At 54.2% G+C, this 22,302-nt stretch overlaps 1 protein-coding gene across 5 annotated transcripts; it reads left to right on the top strand.

Annotated features, from left to right (window-relative positions):
- Window positions 1–1,333: 1,333 nt before the first annotated feature.
- WDR4 (WD repeat domain 4) lies at window positions 1,334–20,493 on the top strand. 5 transcript variants are annotated; one of them, XM_006063839.3, is made up of 11 exons: window positions 1,337–1,969; window positions 3,517–3,582; window positions 4,860–5,003; window positions 8,649–8,805; window positions 9,330–9,442; window positions 11,963–12,023; window positions 16,307–16,405; window positions 17,112–17,176; window positions 17,936–18,119; window positions 18,871–18,940; window positions 19,546–20,493. In XM_006063839.3, exons 1-11 carry the CDS (start codon window positions 1,716–1,718, stop codon window positions 19,740–19,742), a joined length of 1,410 nt encoding a protein of 469 aa, XP_006063901.1. In that variant the 5' UTR covers window positions 1,337–1,715; the 3' UTR covers window positions 19,743–20,493. The 5 variants fall into 5 exon arrangements, with proteins under 5 accessions (XP_044803366.1, XP_044803369.1, XP_006063901.1 ...); XM_025292310.2 differs by lacking the exons at window positions 1,337–1,969; window positions 3,517–3,582; window positions 4,860–5,003 and adding exons at window positions 5,791–5,892; window positions 6,904–6,986; window positions 7,268–7,353; XM_044947431.1 differs by lacking the exon at window positions 18,871–18,940 and having other exon boundaries at window positions 1,334–1,969; window positions 19,546–19,741.
- The last annotated feature ends 1,809 nt before the right edge of the window (window positions 20,494–22,302 follow it).

Genomic DNA, 22,302 nt, shown 5'->3' with positions numbered 1-22,302 from the left:
CCATTCTTCTGTTGATGGACATTTAAGGTGCTTCCATGTCTAGGCTATTGTAAACATTGCTGCAGTGAACACTGGGGTGTGAGAACAGTACAGAGGTTCCTTAAAAAACTAAAAACAGAGCTACCATAGCATCCTGCAATTCTACTCTTGTACATATAACCAGAGAAAAACATGGTCTGAAAGGGTACAAGCTCCTTTTACCATACTGCCTTTCAGGAAGACTGGCTTTCCTCAAGCGTTTTGCTTTGTCAACAACAGCCACCTTTAAGTCTGGGTGTAAATTCAAACTTGAATCAATCCAGAGGTGGGATTTGAATCAGTCATAGTTTTCTATGCCTCATGCCTATCATGATTCCTTCACTTAATGCAGAAATAGCTGATCCTTTAAGAAAACTGGGCTTCCCTGGTGGCTCAGTGGTAAAGAATCTGCCTGCAACGAAGGAGATGTGGGTTCAATCCCTGGGTCCGGAAGATCTCTGGAGAAGGAAATGTCAACCCACTCCAGTATTCTTGCCTGGGAAATCCCATGGACAGAGGAACCTCTCTGGCTACAGTCCATGGCATCAGAAAGAGTCAGACACAACTTAGCACACATAAGACAATTAGTTGTTCCATTTATTTACTTAGCAAATATTGATCGAGCACTGACTTCATGCCAGATTTTGTGGTGCAAGCTGGTGCACTGGCAACCTGCCAATTGAGTCAGCATCAGTCCCTGCCTTCATGGCATTTGTAGTCTAGAGACAAGATATTTAAGCAGATTATCATGGGTGTAGTGCATATAAACAATGAAAGGCTTCCTTGATTAAGTGTTAACTCCACTGGAGTGAAACTGGGTGTCTGGAATTAACTAGGAGCATAGAGATGGGGTGTGGAGAGAATGTTTCAGGTGAAAAGACTAGCGTGTGCTAAGGTCCTGTGGTTGCTATTATCACTGTGCCAACGAACCTGAACGACAGTCATGTTTAGAGCACTGAGAATGAAGCAGACCTGGTAGGGAATGAGCCTGCAGGGTAGGTTGGAGCCAGACAACATGCAGTCTCATAGTGCAAGATCAGGATTTGTTTTCGGTACCGAGAACAATGAGAAGCCACTTGTTGATTTTAAGCAGGAGGATGAGGTGATTGAAACTGTGCTCTGAAATGTCTCTCTGTCTTTAGTATGCAGTGTGGATCTGCGGGGATGGGGGTGGGGGCAAGCGCGGACGTGAGAACAGAGAGCAGAAGGGTTGCTCTGGTCTGTGTCGCGGCGGAGGCCATGGACACGGGGAGGAGGAGCGTCTAGGGGAATTTCCGCGATCAGATGACCAATGTGGATGATGGGGGTGGAGAGTCCCAAGAAAGCATCCAGCAAACTGGTGCTGGTGGTGCCACTCGTGAGCATTAAGAACATTGGAAAAGAGCCCTATCTTGTGTTGAAAAATAGCAGTTTTGCTCTTCGGGTGTGTCTGGCTCAGCTTCCATCCGGCGGCTTCAGCTCTGCGCCCTCCTCAGACACCACGTTCGGGACCTAGATGCGAACTCAGATCCTCTCAGTTCTTGAAGGACCAAGTAGGTACCAGACCGGCCAAGTCGCCTAGCCACAGCGCGAGAAAGATCCAGAACTGGCTCTCTGCACTCTGGAGGAAGAAACGAACACTAAACAAGCAAGCGGATTCCCTTCGGACAAAACTGATCACCAACCAACCCCAAAAGGCGCGAACGCCGAATTGCCGAATGCAGGGAGAGAACACTTTCTGCGCATGCCCGCCGCCGGCTCGCGCGCGGGGGCGATTTCCAGATGACGTCACCTCGCGGCGTCTACGCCTGACGTCACTCTCTAGCGCGGGCCGGAAGAGGCGCTGGACGGCGCACGTGGGTGGAGGCGCGTTGGGCGGGCACATGGCGAGTTCTGCGGGGTTGGCTCTGTGCGGGCATGCGCTGGTGGTTCGGGGCGGCAGCCGGTTGCTGGCTACCTCCACTTCGAGCAGGTGAGGGGTCGTTCTGGAGCAGAAGGCCAGGTTGCGGTCGTGCGCCAGGGCCTTGAAATTCCTGTTCTCCCGTCCCGCCAGGGCTGCACCTGCCGTGGGGTGACCCTAGGGAGCCCCGCTGCTGCCCGTGAGCTCTCCGGTGCCACCTGAGCCCGGCTGCGTGCCTGCGCCGCGGAATGTCCGCTCTCCCTGCCCTTCTCCCAACACCTGCCCAGGGCCCCGCGCCCTCAGCGGCGGGCCTGAGGCATTCTTTGCCGGTTCCGCTCCAGACACTTCCGGGCTCTGCGGGGTCCGGGGGACACACTTCTCTGGGGCGTGGGAGGAAGACAGCTCTTGGCCTCTCTTGGGGAGAAGGGTTTACTCCCGGGGACCACGTTTATCGTGCTCCTGCCCTCGCTTCCCTCTCTGCGTCGCTGCCTTTTTCCTCATCCCCGCCCACATCCCCTGACGCCGCTTTGCTTGCCTTTCGGGGCAAGGGTCTTACCTGACACCTCCTTGCTGGAGGGTATCCCCAGAATCACAGCCGTTTTCTCTCTAGTGGCCCTTTATAAGGTCGTCCTTTTGCTTTCTGTAATTTCACGCCCCTTATCGTCCCGGAATTTTTATGTTTGTTGGTCGACTAGTCTTGATCCAGAAACCTCTTGAATATTAGCAGTGGCCGGTTTCGGCCCCGTATTTCCTTTCCCGGGGTAGTTTTGATTCTCCCAAACTTGAGACAGACAGTGTGTCTGTTAAATGTAAATGTGCGCTGTGTTCTTTGTTCAGAGTTTGGTTTCAGAGATTCAAAAAGATGTTAAGTCTAGATTTCACAAATTCACAAACCTGTTGTCCCAGGTCATTTTATTTTAGAGCCTTATGAAATCTAGCACTTGACACAGTGAGAGATGAGAAAATTAGACTCCATCTGGTTGATTCAGTTCACACCTTCTGAGGAAGCCTAGTGGCTGGCTGGCAAGGTTTCTGACTTGGACGACTGCTGCTCATCCTACACTGCAGTGCTCCATATGAGAAAGAGTCTGGCTGCAGTCACTTTAAAGGCTGTAAATTTGTTTGGGATGTCTTTGTGCCAGGCATTGGAGCAGGGGGGCTTAGGGCCTGGTAGGGAAAGTGGGTGGCTTCTATACTGGTAAGCGCTTGGCAGGCACTGGAGCTTTTCTGGGGGCAGATAAGACATTTTTCTAAACAAGTACCCCAAGTTTTAAACTTGGGTACATAAGGCTCACTGAAAACTGAGTAACATAGCCATCATGCGCTGATTTTCTAGTTGTTAAAGAATGGTATGTTCCTGTTGAGTTTTTGTCCTCATTTATTTCACTTAACTGATTTTTATGGACAGACCATGACAGTTATGTGTAGTAGATACAAGTAAGTTCAGCAAATTAAAGCTCCTTAGCTGTTCCCTGAAATACGTTATGGAGACAAGTTCTTGTGGAGAAAATCCTTACTGAGGATGCAAATATTTTTTTGATTCAGGTTTTTTTTTTTAAAAGTGAGCATTGTAATGAACAAAGTACTTCATTTAAAATATTGCTGTTATTTTTCTTTAGTGATGACGACAGCCTCTTCATATATGATTGCAGCGCTGCAGAAAAGAAGTCACAAGAAAATAAAGGGTGAGATGGTGGGGAAGCCTCATCAGGGCTGACCGACAGTTTGAATAATGGGACTGTTTAGTCTAAGAAGTAAATTGTTGTTTTGTTTGCTGAATTCTTCATTTCTGTTACCCAGCTGTGTGGATAAACCAGAGACCACCTCCAGAGAGAAATGTGCTATTGACTTTCAGACTAGGCATTAAGAATATGAGAACTTTAAAAAATACTTTAGTTTCTGTCAGTAATTAACTGTTTTATCGGTACTTTGAAATAACAGGGAATTTTAAATGCATTGAAAGCAGGTGTATCAAATAGCTAATTGAAAAAAGAAAAGTATAGTCTTTAAAAAATTTTTTTAATTGGAGTATAGTTGATTTATAACGCTGTGTTTTGGGTGTACAACAAAGTGAATCAGTTATATGTGTGTGTGTGTATATATATAAAATCTCCACTCGTTTTTAGATTCTTTTCCCATACAGGTCATCACAGAGTATTGAGTAGAGTTCCCTACACTATATAATAGGTCCTTATTAGTTATGTTTTATATATCAGTTCAGTTCAGTCTCTCAGTCGTGTCCAACTCTTTGCGACCCCATGAATTGCAGCACACCAGGCCTCCCTGTCCATCACCAACTCCTGGAGTTCACCCAAACTCATGTCCATAGAGTCAGTGATGCCATCCAGCCATCTCATCCTCTGTCGTCCCCTTCTCCTCCTGCCCCCAATCCCTTCCAGCATCAGGGTCTTTTCCAATGAGTCAGCTCTTCGAATGAGGTGGCCAAAGTATTGGAGTTTCAGCTTCAGCATCAGTCCTTCCAATGAACACCCAGGACTGATCTCCTATAGTAGTGTATATATGTCAGTCCCAATCTCCCAGTATATCCCTTTCTCACCCCTTTTCCCCTCTGGTAACCATAGGTTTGTTTGGTCATTCTGTATGGTGATTTTCTTTAGAAGAATTGGACTTGGGATCCACTTTTTTTATGATTTGACCCCTGCCTCTAGTTGTGGATTAGTGCATGTCCTTGAGGGACTGGTCCATAGGATCTCTGAGGATCTTTCCAGCTTAGCCCATGGAATCCTGTTGTGTATGCTGAGAGACTTTTCTGTATTAGCTCTACTCCTTAAAATTAGTGTGGTCTTGATGTTCTCCATGTCCCTCCATATGTCTTGTATCCAGACTACACGAACCTCTTTGCACTTCTTACATCTGATCGTATTATAATCACACAGGACCAGCCTGAATGGCACAGCTTCAGTAGCTCAGTAAGGCCTGACCTGTCTCCTCTCTTCCTCAGGGAGGACGGACAGCCCGTGGATCAGGGGAGTGACACCGTTCTGGCGTCCACCTTCTCCAAGTCTGGCAGCTATTTTGTTTTAACTGATGACAGTAAGCGTCTGATTCTTTTCCGTACAAACCCATGGCAATGTCTGAGTGTCAGGTATGAAATGCTAACGTTGAACTGTTAACGATGTTGAACGCACAGCTTACACTTGCATGCCAGTAACAGTCGTGATAGCAGCCGTAGTGCCAGTAGTTAACACGCTGTACCAGCCCTGTGGCAGGCGCTGTTCTGAGTGCTGGGCTGGTATTAGCTGATTTAAGTCTCATAGCAGGCCGGTGAGTGGGGCGGGGGCATTGTTCTCACCCACCCTCCAAGGCCAGCAGTCACTCAGCTCAGCTGGGCCCTGTCCTCGTCTAACTACAGAGTTTGTGCTCCTGGCCACAGAGCCATTCTGCTTCCAAACAGTGTTGTTTCTCCAGCCCTGGAGAGTGTTGGGGGCTTTGTGTAAGGTAAGGCCCCTGGGCCACAGTTTTAACTTGGTGAGTTTTTTAAGACGGTGCACTTGCTTGAGTCTCTGAAAGGCTGGGGCTCAGTGTAAATGGGAGAGGATGTCACCTGCCTTTCCCTGGCAACAGTTTCCTCACCGTCTGTTTCTGCCCATGGAACTTGGAGTCCCCCTAAGATCACCTCCTGAGGCCGTGAGGCTACAGGCCCTGCCTCTCTATGGACGAGGGTGAGTCTTCACCACAGGGGCTGTGCCCACTCTTTGGGCTCTTGACCCTTGGGTCCCTCGTTGGAACACTGACCACTTGGGGAGGTGTGGGGCCACATACAGGGCCTGCTTCTCGAGAAGAGAGCGAGTTGGAGGCGAGCTTGCGCTCGCTCTGTAGGCAGCAGTTCTGGACTTGCTAGAAGGTGAGCGCATGAGGAACTGTCCCTTCTGTGTGCTGTCCGCGGGTAGCGACTCACTCTGGACGTGGGCACAGGAGTGTCCACGCAACCTGCCACAGTCCTGGGTCCTGTGGAGCTCCTACCCCTCGAGAGGGTGAGTGTCCTGGCTCATGGGTGCCCTGGCTGTTCTGCAAGAGTCTGAGGAGGGAGGGAGGAGGGGTACGTGTGGCACTGGGCTTGTTACTGAGGGATTTTAGGTGAGACCCCTTGAGTGCAGGGCAGGGTGGGGGTTCTTGGTCGCTGTGAGCACGCCCGGGTCTCTCCCCGAGGGTGTGGGCTGAGGGGAAGGTCCCATGTCGCGGTTCTCTCCATAGGAGACCTGAATAACATGGGCTGTAGACCTTAGTGGTCTCGGTACCTGGTGCTTTTCTTGTATGTTTGCTTCTGGCTTTGAAGTTGATATCAGCAGAGAAACTTTGTGTAGGAGGTGCTTGCAGTAGGTGGTTGAGAAGACAGGTGATGTAACTTTATGATGTTAAGGAACCAGATTACAAACTCCAGGGCCTCTGTCCTATTGATTGCTGGGTAAGGGGTGGGGTCAGGGGCGGGGCCAGGGTGAACTTCAGCTCTTTCCATGCATTTCCCTGGAGCTCGGAGCCTTCCCTTTGTTACTGGTGAAGAAGCATTTGGAGAAAGGGAGCAGGGTTAGCGAGGACAGTCCCCCACCCCGCCATGTCCAGCAGACATCATCCTGGAGGGGGCGCTTTACCTTTGGGGCACAAGCCCCTTTGGGATCTGATGGACCCCTCAGAACAACACCCACCCTTGGTACATCTGACATCCAGTTCATCCACATTTGACCAGCCAGGGCCTTTGAAGCTCAGAGCTGGCTCCAGTGGGCCCTTCTCTGGCCCTGGCAAGGAAGAGGGGCCCAGGTTGCCTGGGGGGGACCTGAGAAGATGGTCCTGGGCTATGAACCCAGTGACTTTGTGGAGGCAGGAAAAGTGCTGAGACTGCAGTCCCCACAGAGACTGAAAATGGTGCCCCCAAGATTCCTCCTGTTGGGGTGGCATGGCCAGCCCGCCGGACAGTCCTATCTGATGACCTGTCCCCCGCCTGCGAGCTGACGCCCTTGAACCTTAACTTCCAAACCCCTTCTGTGCAGCTCAGCTGCATCCTGGAATTAGTGTCAGGATGCGTTTAGCCTGAAAAGCTGGAAGCCCCTGGCTGGCAAAGGACCCGGAGGAGGTATGGTGTCCCACAGCTGTGCGGATGGGGGGCTGCCATGGGGAGTGGACCAGCTTTGGAAGGGTCACTTCCTCCCTGGGCGGATGAGCTTCTTGGGACTCAAGCCCGTTACTGCTGGAGGCTGTCCCGGCCGGTGCCCCCTAGGGTGCTGTGCCATGTGTCTCCCCCCAACCCCCTCTGGGGCTGTGCCTGGGCTCCTTGAAGCTGCTTATCAGCTCTTCGGATTCTGATTAATCCTGCCTGGAGTCTAATTACCTTCTTCTGTCCTTGTTTTCCCCAAGTTGATTCCATTATGTCTCCTGCACTGGCACCGAGGAGCGGAGATGGTCCAGCGGCTGCCAAGCCCCTGGCAGCACCCCTGGGCCAGGTGGGGCCTCCTGCTCAATTCTCGGCCCCCTCATCCTTCTCCCAAGAGGCAGGCAGGGGTCTGATGGTTCCTTTTGGGGGATTGTAGTTCCTTTAAGCTTCAGTTTATGTCTCAAGCTGACACTTGGTGTCCTAGCTGCTGTGAGCCAGGATAGATGCCAGCTGTTTTTCTTTTGCTTAAAAAAATTTTTTTATTTGGCTGAGTTGGGTCTTCATTGCTGCACGCGGGCTTTCTCTAGTTTTGGTGGGCAGGGGCTACTCTACTCGCAGTGCGTGAGCTTCTCACTGCAGGGGCTTTTCTTGTTGCAGAACATGAGCTCCAGAGGCATTTGGGTTTCAGCAATTTGTGGTGCTCAGGCTCAGTTGCTCTGAGACATTTGGGATCTTCCTGGACCAGGGATGGAACCCATGTCCCGTTGCAAGGCAGATTCTTAACCAGCAGACCACCAGGGAAGCCCAGATATCAGCTCTTTATGGGGACAGCGGGTCCCTGGCAGCCCTCGGTGATGACAGAGCCGGGGCCGGCTCTTCTGTGATGAAGCCTCATGTATAGGTAGATGGCAAGTGTTTGTGTGTGAAGCGGTGGCATGGCTCCTGTCTCATGTAAGATACCTCTCAGTAGAAACAGTGGAAAATGACAGCAGGAAGGAATACCATGACCCCCAGCCCAGGACAGGCAGTGGGCGGTCGGCCTGTGTTGGCACAGCTCTTGTTTTCTTCCTGAACCAGCTTGTGGGCGTGACACACCTCATGGCTCTCGAGGATCAGGGGTTTGGATCTGGGATGCGCCCCCAGGGGAGGGTCGCTCTTGTGTTGGACTCTCCTGTCCTCGGGTGCTGTGCACAAGCAGCGCTTGTAGGATCCTGGTCCAGGCGACAACGCCAGCAGAGGGTGGGTGGGAAGCCAGAGGGCAGGGGCGTCCTCCGTGGTTTGGATTGCTGCCCGGAGCATGTTCAGTGTTTAGGAAACTGGCCTTGTCACCTCCACATGTACAAAGAGGCCAGGGAGCATTCTACCAGGACAGTCTTTAAACACAAGGCCAATTGAGAGGGTTGGACACTTAGATACTCACCACCCAGATCTTACGATTAGTACATTTTGAGAAGAAACAGCATCATAAAAGTAGATTTGTCTGAGGCACTGGCTCTGTTTCCATCCTCACAGTTGCTGTATGTTTTTGGCACTGTTTTTGGTAACTGCCACGTGGCAGGAGCCGCTGGTCAGGTGGCTTGCAGGTCAGCAGTGGCCCTGGTGCCGACCCCTGTAGGCCGACCGCGGGCGTCTCTGGCCTTGTAGGACCGTGGTGAGGAGGTGCACGGCCCTGACCTTCACGGCCTCTGAGGAGAAGATCCTGGTGGCGGACAAGTCTGGCGATGTGTATTCCTTCTCGGTGCTGGAGCCGCACGGGGGCGGCAGGCTTGAACTCGGACACCTGTCGATGCTGCTGGATGTGGTGCGTGCACAGTGGGTTCACTGGCTATGGTTGGGATCAGGGTGAGGAGCGGGCAGATGTGGGCTCTGCCGTGGCAGGGGCAGCCCTGCAGACCTGGGCATAGGGGCTGCAGGGGCGAGGTTTCGGAAGGTGAAGCAGGGTGAAGGAGGGCAATCAAGTTAGGGGGCGTCTGGGTGGTCTAGTCGAGGAGGAGGGGTGTGGGGAGAGCAGATGTCCTCCAGTCCCCCAGCCAGGAGCTGCCCCCCACCCCACAGGCAGTGAGAGGCCCGTGAGGGCTGGGCTGCAGTGGGGTGGCGACTGGGCTGGCGTGGGGCCCTGTAGGGGAGGGGGGGCGGACCTGGTGACTGGCTGGACATGCGGACACACGAAGGAGAGAAAAGTGACCGGGTGGGAAGACGGGAGTGGACGAGGCCGGGCATCCAGATACAGCCGAGGCCCTTGGACACCTGAGCTCAGACCTGGGGACGTAGGGTGGGAGCCGGCGTGCTGACCACTGGGTCTGCCCCTCCTTACCTCGTGCACAGGCTGTGAGTCCCGACGACCGCTTTGTCCTCACCGCTGACCGGGATGAGAAGATCCGGGTGAGCTGGGCCGCAGCTCCGCACAGCATCGAGTCCTTCTGCCTTGGGCACACCGAGTGAGTCCCCCGCGCCCCGCAGAGGGAGGCGCTGGCTCTCGGCTGGGGAGTGAGTGAGTCCCCCGCGCCCCGCAGAGGGAGGCTCTGGCTCTCGGCTGGGGAGAGAGTGAGTCCCCCGTGCCTTGCTGAGGGAGGCTCTGGCTCTCGGCTGGGGAGAGAGTGAGTCCCCCGTGCCTTGCTGAGGGAGGCTCTGGCTCTCGGCTGGGGAGAGAGTGAGTCCCCCGTGCCTTGCTGAGGGAGGCTCTGGCTCTCGGCTGGGGAGAGAGTGAGTCCCCCGCGCCCCGCAGAGGGAGGCTCTGGCTCTCAGCTGGGGAGAGAGTGAGTCCCCCGCGCCCCGCAGAGGGAGGCTCTGGCTCTCGGCTGGGGAGAGAGTGAGTCCCCCGTGCCTTGCTGAGGGAGGCTCTGGCTCTCAGCTGGGGAGAGAGTGAGTCCCCCGCACCCCGCAGAGGGAGGCGCTGGCTCTCAGCTGGCGAGGCTGGTGGTGAAGCAGGAGGCACCCACCCCGGGAGAAGGCGACTGGCCTTAGCGCCTGGCCTGCCGCCTGACAGACCCTAGTCCAGCTCACCCTCTGGTACCAGGGCCTTCGGAACTTTCAGAACCTCCTTGCCCATTCAGAACCTGTTTGCTGGAGGTTTTCTGGGTAGCATCCAGCCCTCTGTCCCCAGCTCGCCGTCACTGCAGGCTGTCTGACCTTGCTGCCTGCAGGAGGCCCTTCCCCTGACAGCCACTCTGGTCAGTTAGGGTCACCCGTGGTTTCCACATGGCTCAGGGCTTGTTTCTGGAAGGCACGTCCTTCCTCAGGGTCGACGGTCCGACAGCCCCAGGCAGTGGCCCACGGTCAGTGGGGGTGGGTGTCAGGGGCGAGGAACACGCGTCAGTCGTTTCCCTCGTCCGGGCAGGTGTCTTCCAGCCTCCGCGCGCCCGTTCAGGGAGTGGGCTTTGATGCTGACCTGTGGGAGGCGTTTCTGCAGACTGTTGACCTTCTCAGGCACGTGGCTGATGGCAGTCTGCGGGCAGGAACAGCAGTAGAGTTGGCCCAAGCATTGTAACGAGGCGGAGGAGGGACTGGTGGGTGCTTCGGTTCTCAGCTTGCTCCTGTCTCCTTGGTTTTGAATGGCCTTGAAGAAGGTCGCTGCTTGCTGGGTTTGTGAGTGTATTCTGTCGTGTAGTCATCCTCAGAGCAGAGTCACTCCTATGACCCGCCACCCCCACCCCCCTCCCCTGCCCCCACTCTCTGCTGTGCCCCGCCTGCCCCAGCGGGCACACTCTGCCTCAGGGCCTTTATCCTTGGTCTTCTCGCCTCTGGGCATGTTCTTCCTGTGGCTCAGCCCCTCTTCATTCCTCTGCTCTCTCAGGACCCCCCTCGAGAATGCCCGCCCCCCACCCGCTGCTGTTCCTTTTTCTCAGCCTTTGCTGTCAAGTTCAGAGCCAGGAGCCACCCAAGTGTGAAGTGAGGTGTGCCATTAGTGTGAACAGGGGATTCCAAATGAAAGAGCAGTGTAAAAACAGCTTGTCATTAATTTGTTACATTGATGTGGTGGACATGTAACACTTTGGGAATGCTGAGTTAAGGCAAAAACCTAGTGTTAGAATTAATCTCACCTGAGTCTGTTTATTAAAAGTGGGGTTACCGGCAAAGGTAGGGTGCCCTTGGTGGCTCGCATTGGGGCTGGATGGGCCGTTCCGAGCTGGTGCTGACCCCCAGGGGCTCCTTATGGCCTGGGCCTGTCTCTCCCCACCCCACCCAGCCCCCTGCCTCCTGGGGGCGGGGTCTTCGTCAGGTCTGCGCCTTGCTGTCTGCAGCCCTTGGCACGGTGCCTGGCACACAGTACGTGCTCAGTGGGTGTTTCAGTGAGTAAATGACCAGTTGTCGCTCTTGGTTAAGGCCCTGGAAACTGCAGTTTTCGCCTGTTTCCTATTGAGATGTTGAGGCAGCCCATACCCGATGTCATGGTCACGCTGTTGCAATAAACACAGGCCAAGTTCAGCATGTACTTTTGTTCCTTTTGGAGGGCCTTTGGGGAAGGCGGTCCTGGGGAGGAGGACTGGCCCAGGCCAGGGTGAGGCTCCAGGTGGCTGGGAGGGAGACTGGTGGATGTAGGGAGCCATGGGGGTCCCTCCTTGTCCAGGGGTCCCCGGGTGCCCGAGTGCTAGATCATGTTAGAGATGGGAACACAGCAGGCAGCTTCGCCCCTACCGGGCTGGGGGCTGGTCTCTGGGGGAGTGGGCTGCTCGGGTGCGGCGCAGTGGGTGCGACTGGCTGGTGGTCAGTGGTGCCGCTCCCCCTTAGCCCTGCTGGCATGTCACCCTGGTGTCTCGGACCCCACTGGAGTGTGTGCCCTGGGGCAGCTTCCGAGCAGGCGGGCCCTCTGGGGCCTTCCTAGCAAGCCTACCGGAGTGATACGCATGCTCCGCACACAGTCATGTTGCTCCTCGTGGTTTCTCTTGGGGTCCAGGTCCAAGGATACGGGCTGGACGGAGTCACAGCAGCCCAGCTCACCCTCTGCTTCTCCCCTATAGGTTCGTGAGCCGCATCTTCGTGGTGCCCAACCACCCCGAGCTGCTCTTGTCGTCCTCCGGGGTAAGTGCTCCGCTCCCCCCGTGCACCCCTGGTGTCTGGGGGCGAGGTGTGGGTACCCCGGGTGGGGTGGGCCCGCTGTGAGCAGCCTGTCTTTGGCTCCCAGCTGTGGTGTGAGGTCGGCGTGTGCTTTTCTTGAGTGGCCGTCCACTAGGTGGTGCTTGTGGCTCCCTGTAGAGCTGACTGGCTTGCTCCCTGCTTTAGGCTGTGTGTGCGTGTGCATGTGTGTGTGCGCTGTGCTGGAACAGCAGTGCGTGGATTCTGGTCCGAGGGGTCCTTCTAGCATTGTGATCTCAGTTAACGAGTTTGGTGGACGGTCCTTTCTGAATCCTAGAAGGACCTGGTTCTGTCCCGCTGCGGATGCACTTGGCCCTTCTCCCTGACCCTTCTGTGGCGTGTGAGCGCGTGGAGAGGCTGTGCACTTGGCCGGCTGCCTGGTCCCGTCAGCTGGGGCCTGAAGGCTTAACAGCAGGGTGACGGGGCACCTTCCTCTCGGGATCGCTAAGCAGCACTTGGCTGAGGTGCAGGTCTGAGTCTTGCTTTCTCTTCAGAAGCTCTGCCCACAGCCTTTCATCTTTGCCTCTCCACCCTTTAGCGTTTTCTGCACCTTGGGGGCCTGGGGAGGACTCGGGGCGCCTCGTGGACCCCTGACGGGCAGGCCTTCTGGGTGGCGACCAAGTCCTGTTTCCTTCTCCACACGTGGTTTCTCTCAGGTTTTTACTTTTCTGTTCTCTTGTCCTGTTCTTAAAAGCTATGCATGGTCCTGTGAGAGTAAAGAGGAAAATAAATGTGCCAGAGTTCCCACTGGTAGCCAGCTTCTGGGGGTTTTGTTGTGAGCCTCTTATAATAAAGGAAAGTACTCACATGCACGGAGACGTGTACTGATCGCCTTTGGTCTGGTTGCTCAGCTTTACCACGTCCAGCATCGTGCTTCTTCTCCTTTTCAAAGAGACACAGGCGTTCTGGCACTGGCCATCCTGGGGCCTGCCCGCCCCCAGCTCTCAGTGGTCGGGCGGGTGGATGGGTCTCCGTGCAGTGTTTCCCTGCAGGTCAGGTGGTCGAGCTCCAGGGTTTTCTCCCTCTGGTGTTCAGCTTGCTTGGTTTTTGCCCAGCTGCTTGTTTTCTGAAGTCCCAGGCCGTTGAGTCTGGGTCCCCTGTGTGGGGTCTGATCGCCCTTCTCTCTGGATGCGTTTGGGGGCCTTCTCACCCCATAGTGTGAAGAATGAAGGAGCGGGGTGAGGGGGGCTTGCAGGGCCCCTGAAAATGGCTGCACAGTCCGTGGCCCTTTTCCTTCTGAATCTCAGGTCTGCACACCTGGGGGTTTTGGGTTCCTGCCTCTGGAGCCACCCTCACCCCGCTTTTCCTGGAAGCTGTATCAGGCGGGCACTGGCCCGTTGTCTCGTCCTCCCTTTCCTTTTGCGTTTCTTTTCATGTGTTCCTGCTCCCCGTTCTACTGTCTCCCTGCGGGAGTGTTAGTTTCTGCTCTCGTCCTCGGATCATTCTTTCTTCACAGCCCTGTTCTTGCATCCTGCATGCAGACCTTTGCACTCCCTGAGGTGGTGTGACGTGTGGGGTTTTTAAGGGATTTTCCGGTGTGTGTCCTTCAACCCCCACCGGTGTGTTGCTCATCTTTCAAGTTTTCCTCGATGTCTGGTGCCCGGGTGTCAGAGTTGGGCACCAGGCCTCGTCGGATGCCAGCGTGCACCCAGCTCCATCTCACTCACCGTCTGGCCCTTCTCCATAGATGTTTGAATCTGTGTCCTGCCGTCTTATGATGGGTGTTGTAGCAGATGTTTATTAACATTACCCTCTCTTTTTTACTTTATTGAGGTAATAGTTTATAACACCTACGTTTCACGTGCACAGCGTTGTATTTTGGCTTCTGCACACTCTACAGTGTGCTCACACCAGCAGTTTAGTTTCCATGCATTGCAGTACAAGCCAGTTGACCCCCTTCACTCATCGTGCCTTCCCCTCTGGTCACCACTACTCTGTTTGTTGTATATCTGTGTGTGTGTTTTTGTTTGGTTTATTTTTTATATCCTACTTAATGAGTGAAATCATATGGCATTTGTCTTTCTCTACCAGACTTATTTTACTTGACATGATACCCTCTAGGTCTATCCATGGTTTCGTTGCAAATGGCAAGACTTCATTCCTTTTTTATGGTTGGGTGATGTTCGTGTGTGCGCGCGTGCGTGCCACTTTCGTCTGTTGATGGGCTTTTAGCTTCTATGCCTTGGCTATTGTAAATAATGCAGCAGTGAACATAAGGGTGCGTACGTCTTTTCAAAGTAGTGTTTTTGTTTTCTCCTCAGGAGTGAAATCGCTGGATCATTTGGTAGCTCTGATTTCTTGAGAGACCTCCATAGGGTTTTCCACAGCGGCTGCACCAATTTACATTCCCGCCATCGGTGTACGGGGCCCCTTCTCTCTACATCTTCACCAACATTTGACATTTGTTGTCTTTTCGACTGCAGCCCTTCTGGCAGATGTGGGTGCTGTCTCACTGTGGTTTTGATCTGCATTTCCCTTACAATTGAGGATGCTGGGTGTCTTTTCCTGTGCATGTTGGCCGTTCATATGTCCTTATTTAGCAGGATGTCTGTTCGTATCCTCTTCCTGTCTGTAAAGGTTGTAAAGGTTGAAAGGTGGTGGTTGTTGAGTTGTATGAGTTCCTTGTTGACTTTGGACATTAACCACTTATCAGATGTATGAATTGCAAATATCTTCTCCCGTTTGTTTGGTGGTGGTTCTGTTGGTCGTTTCTTTTGCTGTGCAGAAGCTTTTTTGACGTCATTTCATTTATTTTTGCTTCTGTTTCCTTTACCTGAGGAATTTTATCTGGAAAGATCTTGCCGAGACCAGTGTCAGAGAGCGTACTGCCTGTGTTTTCTTATGGCTTCGGGTCTTACATTTGTCTGTAATCCATTTTAAGTTCGTTTTTCTGCATGGTGTGAGATTGTGGTGCGGTTTTTTCCTTTTGCGCATGCCTGTTTTCTCCACACTGTTTATCGAAGAGACTGTCCTTTCTCTGTTGTCTGTTCTTTGCTTCTTTGTTGTAGATTGTTCACATGTGCCTGGGTTTGTTTCTGGGCTTTCAGTTCTGTTCCATTGATATGTGTGCCTGCCTTTCTGCCATTACCATACTGTTTTGATCATTGTAGTTTTACAGTGTAGCTCAAAATCAGGGAGTGTGACACCCTTCCCCTTTATTATTCTTCCTCAAGATTACTTTGGCTCTTCAGGTTTTTTGTGATTTTCATATACATTTTAGGATTTGTTGTTGTTGTTGTTTAATGTCTGTGGAAAATGTCATTGGGATTTTGATAGGGGTTGGATTAAATCTTCAGCTGTTTTAGTTAATGATGGACATTTTCACAATGTTAACTCTTCCAGTCTATGAGCACAAATATCTTTCCATTGGTTCATGTCTTTGGTTTCTTTGTCTTATACTTTTCTGAGTACAGGCCTTATACCTCCCTGGTTAAATTTATTCCTGGGTATTTTATTCTTGATACAATTGTGTGTGGGGTTGTTTTCTTAATTTTTCTCTTTTACTTTGTTGTTTCAAAACTCAGCAGAGTTTTGAGCATTGATTTTGTACCCTGAAACTTTATTCATTTATTATTTCTGGTAGTTTTCTGCTGGAGTCTTTAGGGTTTTCTGTAAATAAAACCACGTCATCTGCAAGCAGGAGCAGTTTTACTTCTTTCCAGTTGGAGTCCTTGTTTTTTCTTGTCTGATTGCTCTGGCTAGGGCTTCCAGTACTGTGGTGACTAGAAATGGGCACGCTTGTCTTGTTCCTGGTAAACGCTTTTTTTGCATTTATATTATTTTTGGAGCTCACATCAGGCTGTACCAGTTGACACTCTCATGGGTAACAAGTGGACGCCCTCTTTGCACCCATTCCTGAGCAGTAACATGGACAGTTCTCAGTGCTCATGAGCCTCACATGTTTCTCCCTGTGTGGATGCATGCTCATTGATGGAACCATGTGTGTGCACATGTGTGTGCATGCGTGTGTGCACCGCAGTCCCAGCCTGAGCGCAGAAGGCCTCGTCTGTGACCCCCAGCACGACAGGGTGCCTCGTGTCCTTGCCCATTTAGCTGTGTGAGGTCCCCCGTGTGTTCTTACTGGTCTGTGTGGTGCTTTGCTCAGTTGTCACTAAGCAAAAAGCCTTTAAGGGGGAGAGGTGCGCTGGCCACTGCCTCCGTGTTATCGTCCCCATGACCTGGTGAAGCCTGGGTGCCCCACGGGGCGCTAACGTCCCTGGTGTCTGCAGGACTGCACTCTGAGGCTCTGGGAGTACCGAAGTGGCCGCGAGTTACACTGTTGTCCCCTGACCAGCCTGCAGGAGCCCACGGAGCCCTGGAGTGACAAGGTAACCCCACACGTTTGTCTCAGGGCCTCTCTAGCTGCTGGGATCCTGTGGAAAGAATTCCTTTTACGTTGAAGAAGTTTCTTGCTGTCAGTGCAGACTCCCCCTTGGGTTTCTGCTGCCATGGTGCCCCCACTGGAGCCGTGGCAAACAGAGGCTTGTGTGTTCTGCTGCCTCATTCACATCCATGCCCTCTTCAACCTCCTGACACCCCCGGATGGTGAGGAGAGAGGCCGGGCACAGAGGTGACTGGAGTGAGCGGTTCCCGATGCCAGGCCTGGCTGCACCTGCATGAGCCCAGGGCCGCCCCCCAGCCTGCCCTGAGAGCTGTGTGTGGCCTGCCACATCCCTTCTGCTCCTCCTGGCTCTGACCCTGGGTGCTTCCTCTGCCAGGACCTGTGGATGCTCACGTACATACTGTCTGTGGTTATAGTCCCCTCTTTTCTTCCCTGTGTGCTCTCTGCCCTCCTTTTTGACCAATTCCGTTGGCCTTAGAGATGCTGCACAGGCTCCGTGAGGCCCATGTGTCAGAGCTGCCTGTGAACTGTGCCCTCCCTGGGGTCTGGAGAGTCCTGCAGGGTCTTCTCTTGCTGTGGTGGACCACACATGGGGACTGTCCGTCCTGCAGTGATGCCCGAAGTTAGAGCAGGGCAGCTGGAGTCCAGTCCTGGCCAGCTGATGTCACTGAGGCTGCTGCTTTTCCTTCCAGAGGTTTGCCGTGTCCAGGATCACTTACTGGAGCCAGGAGGACTGCGTGGCGCTCTCATGTGACGGGTGAGCCCACGTGGACAGGGCGTCGCTCTTGGTTCCTGCAGGCCCGTGAGGGTGGGAGGAGGCTGGGGGATGACAAAGGGGTCTCTGGCTTGGCCTTGCCCTGCAGTGACCTCGACTCTCCGAGCCCCTCTGCTGCAGCAGGGGCGGGTTCCTTCCTGTATGCCAGCATCTCACTCGCTGCTGGTACCTGCCAACGTGAAGGCAGCCCTGGCCTCTGGCTGGCCTGTTGTGCAGGTGGAACCCCGGCTAATGGTCAGCTGTGGTAGGGCCCAGCTCAGCACAGGAGACCCCGGGGGCTGCTGTGCAGACGAGGCAGGCGTGGGGAGCACGATCGCCCAGCTGTGCCCTCCTGAGCATTGTCCACGTGCTGGGAAGGGGGTTGGGGGGCCTCCCACATTCTCACCTGTCCTGACGAGCACCCTGGGGTCAGCATCTGAGCTCATGTTAGAAAGGAAGACGCAGGATTAGAGGGTAAAATGCTGCCTGGGCTGCGGGTGGGAGGCTAAGCTCACCACTCAGGGTCCATGCATTGTTCAGTGGGTGGAGCGGCTGTCTCCTCTCTGTGGTTTCGTCTTGGCTGTGTAATTAGCTGTTCCAGGACTTAAGGACGGGAACTTTGGTGAGGTCACAGCTCCTGGGGGCAGGGATGCAGGAGTGGCTGGGTGCTCGGGGAGTCATGAGGTGGCAGCTGAGACATTGGTGGGCCGAGCACCCCTTGGGCCACGGGCACTGTCCTCACCATCCCATCTCTCCTGGCAGGCTGCCTGTGGTCTACATCTTCCAGCTGGATGCTGCCCAGCAACAGCTGGTTCCAAGGCAGCTGCTGACTTTCCAGCACCGGGTGTGGGACGCCGCCTTTGAGGAGGGCCGCGGGCTGTGGGTCCTGCAAGACTGCCGGGAGGACCCTCTTGTCCTCTACAGGCCTGTGAGCGGCCAGTGGCAGGTAAGGGGGCTGGACCCTGCTACGCCCCAAGCCGGGAAGAGGGGAGACAGCTGCAACCCCTTTCAGCCTGATTACATCCATGCTAGAGGCTGTGTCCCGGGGTTCGGGGGGAACAGGAAGCTGGGGTGCCTGCCAGGTTCTCCAGTGTCCTGTCTACACTGGCGTTTTGGGGGCTGTTGCTATCGTTGGTACCCTTTCCCTGTGACTGTCCTGGTCACACGTCTCTTTAGGAGAAGAGCCCACAGCTGGGGGGTCCTGGGTGGGTACCTTTCACACTTGCGGCCTTAGCACAGTCTTGCACCTTGGGTCCACTGGACGCCGAGGGGCCCCGTCCTCGCAGGTGGCTGGGGTGGGCCTGTGGGTCACCCCCGGCTGGCCTGTGGCTCACTGGGCACCATGGTGAGGGGCAGGGGATGCTCACAGAGCTCTCTGCACACTTGCATGTCCTTGTCGAGCACTCAGGGCCGCCCAGCGGCTCGTTCAGGTGTTTTTATCTGAACGGTAGGGGTGAGCCAGTGCCCCTGGCCTGTGCCTGCCAGGCTCCAGGCGCCTTTAGAGTCCCCCTTGATGAGGCGGCAGTGTGTGTCCCCGGCTCTGTGTGATGAGCTGCGGTCACTGCTGTGCTGAACGGGCTGGGTGGACGGCCTCGCTGCCTCCTGGGGGTGTGGAGGGCAGGGCTTTCCCGTGCCTGTGCAGCAGCCTGGAGGTTTCTGTCCTCTCTCTGATGAAAGTTTTCTGTTCATCTCCTCAGTCTGTTCCTGAAAGTGCCGAGTTAAAGAGGGTCTGTGCTCACGTTCGCATGAACTGGGCCATGTTGGAAGGTGAGCACTTGTCCTTGGTCTGCTTTTCCAGGGTCACATTCCGCTGTGGCCACAGCAGGTCCTAGAGCGCAGTACCCAGCAGGGGTCCGCTGCTTGGGGTGAGGACGTGGGGCCTGTGGGGTGTGTGTCCCTTGCAGGGCAGGCGAGTGCTGTGAGGCAGGGCTGGTCAGTCCCTTTAGAGAAGTGCTGCCTTGGTCTCAAGTTAACCTCAGTGGGGCCTACATCCGGGCCACTTGGTTGGCAGGGTTCAGGTCCCTGCAGGTTGCTGAACTGGGACCGCATGTCTCCCCTTTCCTTTGGCCAGAGGACACCCCGGGTTGGGTGCCAACAAGATGCAGCCACAGCCCCTGCACCTGGTCTCCCAGGGACCCCGTGTCCTGTGAGAAGCGAGTCCTTGGTGCAGCCAGGCGTGGCCGTCAGGAGGTGGGCGTTCTGGGGGCAGTGCTCGAGGAGGCTCCAAGGTCCACAAGACCTGGGTGGTCGCTGAGTTCATTCCCTGCTACAGGAGGGTCCACCAGATCCCCCTTAGAGGCAGAGCCCTGAGTCCCCATCCGCACTCACGCCTGGCGTCACCCCTGGCACCTGGTTTCATCCCTCCTGCACAGGCTGTGCCGGTGTGGACAGTGGCTTCAGCAGCCTCTACAAGGCCACCTGTGACAACATGACCCCTTACCTGAAGAAGAAGGAGGAGCGGCTGCAGCAGCAGCTGGAGAAGAAGCGGCGCCAGGCCCCGCCGCCCGGGCCCAACGGGCCGACCAAGAAGATGAGGGCAGGGGAGTCGGCGCAGGGCTGCTCGTCCTAGCACTCGGGGTGCCCCTCGGGGAGGCACAGTGCTGCCCTCTCCCCTCCCACTCGCAGCTCCCTGACTTGGGCTGGGCGGCGGCGAGGTCCATCCCGGCTCAGCGGACCCCTGGGGCCGTGCCAGACAGCTGGACGGGACCATGGACCCTAGAACTTTCTGTCCCCAAAGCTGTGCCGCGGGGTCAGCGTCACTGGAGATGCTGTGTGAGAGTAGTAAGTACACCCAGCACCTCCCTTCCCCTTGGAGGGTGACCGCTGTGGGCCTGGCGCTCGTCCTTCCTGCTCGTCCCGCAGCACAGCAGGCTTCCTGTCCAGATCCTGGAGGCCGACGTCTTTCCAGCAGTGCAGTGGATACCCACGCTGTTCTCCGCTTGCCTTCTGGACGGTCTGCCGTGCTCCCCGGCAGGCAGACGTGTGCCCCATGGGCTGTTAGCCCAAGAGGAGTAAATACTGGCTGCCGGTGCTCAGGCCCCGTGGAGCGAGGAGAGCTCGTTGCCAATGTTGGTGGAGACAGACCCGTTCACGGACGTGTGAGAACTGGGGTGCCCTGGATGGACACTCACTCACTCCGCAGGGAGGTGACTAGTGACGTGTATGTTTGATTTTGATCTGGACTTTGTGCACGTGCAGCAGAGCAGGAAAGCCAGCTGTGTGCTAATTCCTGATCAATAAAGATGAGTTTTTCTGCAGCTTCTGGAAAATTGAGCAGCAACACATGGAACTGATTTCAAAATATATTGAGCAGAACCGTGTACGATGAGTGTGCTCTTTGTGATTGAAACGTTTACCTTTTGGTTTGAAGAAAGACATTTTTGTGGTGTGGGGTGTTTCATGGGCGTTGGACACAGGTCGTTTCGTGTATCAAAACCTGAAAGGCGTCAGATTGTTCCTTAGTGCCTTGTTTTAATTTAAACGCTGATCTGGAAACAATACTGTTTGTAAACCTCTCAGGGTTGCTTCCCACAGGGGACATCACGCATGCGCACACACTCACTCACCCTGTACCCCCTGGTCCCCCATCCGACTCGGGCAGGGTAGTGGGTTGGCGGAGAGAGGGTGTACCTGCAGGGGTGGTGGGGTTCCATGGCTGTGGTCCTGATATGGAGTGTTCATTCCTAATATGTTCTGAATTCTTGGTTTTAGGAGAAATTTGTTTGTTCTTGTTGGTGTCTTTATTTTTGACTATGCTGCTTTTGGGATCTTCATTCCCTGACCAGGGATTGAACTTGAGACCTCAGCAGTGAAACTCAGGGTCCTAACCGCTGGGCTGCTGGCAAGTCCCTCTTCTTGGTGTCTTGGGCTAACTAAGATGGGGCCAGCAGACTGGCCTGCAGGCCACAACCTGCCCGTTGCCCAGTTTTCTGTGGTCTGGGAGGTAAGCACAGTTGTTAGGTTTTTAAGTGGTTGAAAAAAGTCAAAAGAAAAATGTTTCAATCTATGGGTGTCCATCAGTAAAATCTCACAGGCCACAACCACACCTGCTCGATTAGGGGTGCTCAGCGCCAGCTCCAGGGCTGCAGCAGCTGAGTTGTGGGGTTGCCTGCACAGTCTGAAATACTTAGGCTCCGGCCCTTCACAGAGAGGTGGTCTGTCTCCCCTTAAGGTCCCTGTTAAACTTGTGCTGTGTTATCAGTGAGCTGGTTGAGTTCACCATGTTCCTTGTGGTCCCTGAGGACTGATAGTTGGTGGTGTGGGCCTCTCTGAAACCCCGGTGCCCCAGCTCGGATGTACGCCAGCAGGTGCGCCAGGGGCTGCGGAAACCTGAGTTTCCCAGGACTGCTGTGAAGTTACTTACGTTCTTATCAGAGCCATACACACATACGTTTGTATTTAAAGTGGTTTTTTTTTTTTTTGTTGGTAGACAATGCTTTTTTATCCTCCAAATACTGAATTTCAGTGCAAGTCCAACTGAGCCACATTTGTGATTTAGAAGTTTATCTGTTTAAACACAGATAAAATTAATTTTGAGAATCAGATCAGATCAGTTGCTCAGTCGTGTCTGACTCTTTGCGACCCCATGAATTGCAGCACACCAGGCCTCCCTGTCCATCACCAACTCCCGGAGTTCACTCAGACTCACGTCCATCGAGTCAGTGATGCCATCCAGCCATCTCGTCCTCTGTCGTCCCCTTCTCCTCCTGCCCCCAATCCCTCCCAGCATCAGAGTCTTGTCTAATGAGTCAACTCTTCGCATGAAGTGGCCAAAGTACTGGAGTTTCAGCTTTAGCATCATTCCTTCCAAAGAAATCCCAGGGCTGATCTCCTTCAGAATGGACTGGTTGGATCTTCTTGCAGTCCAAGGGACTCTCAAGTGTCTTCTCCAACACCACTGTTGAAAAGCATCAATTCTTTGGCGCTCAGCCTTGTTCACAGTCCAACTCTCACATCCATACATGACCACAGGAAAAACCATAGCCTTGACTAGACGAACCTTTGTTGGCAAAGTAATGTCTCTGCTTTTGAATATGCTATCTAGGTTGGTCATAACTTTCCTTCCAAGGAGTAAGCATCTTTTAATTTCATGGCTGCAGTCACCATCTGTAGTGATTTTGGAGCCCAGA

Source organism: Bubalus bubalis, chromosome 1, assembly GCF_019923935.1.
Source record: "Bubalus bubalis isolate 160015118507 breed Murrah chromosome 1, NDDB_SH_1, whole genome shotgun sequence".
NCBI classification, from domain to species: domain Eukaryota; kingdom Metazoa; phylum Chordata; class Mammalia; order Artiodactyla; family Bovidae; genus Bubalus; species Bubalus bubalis.
The sequence above is the reverse complement of the archived record's forward strand: the minus strand, read 5'-3'. Positions and strand labels throughout refer to the sequence as shown.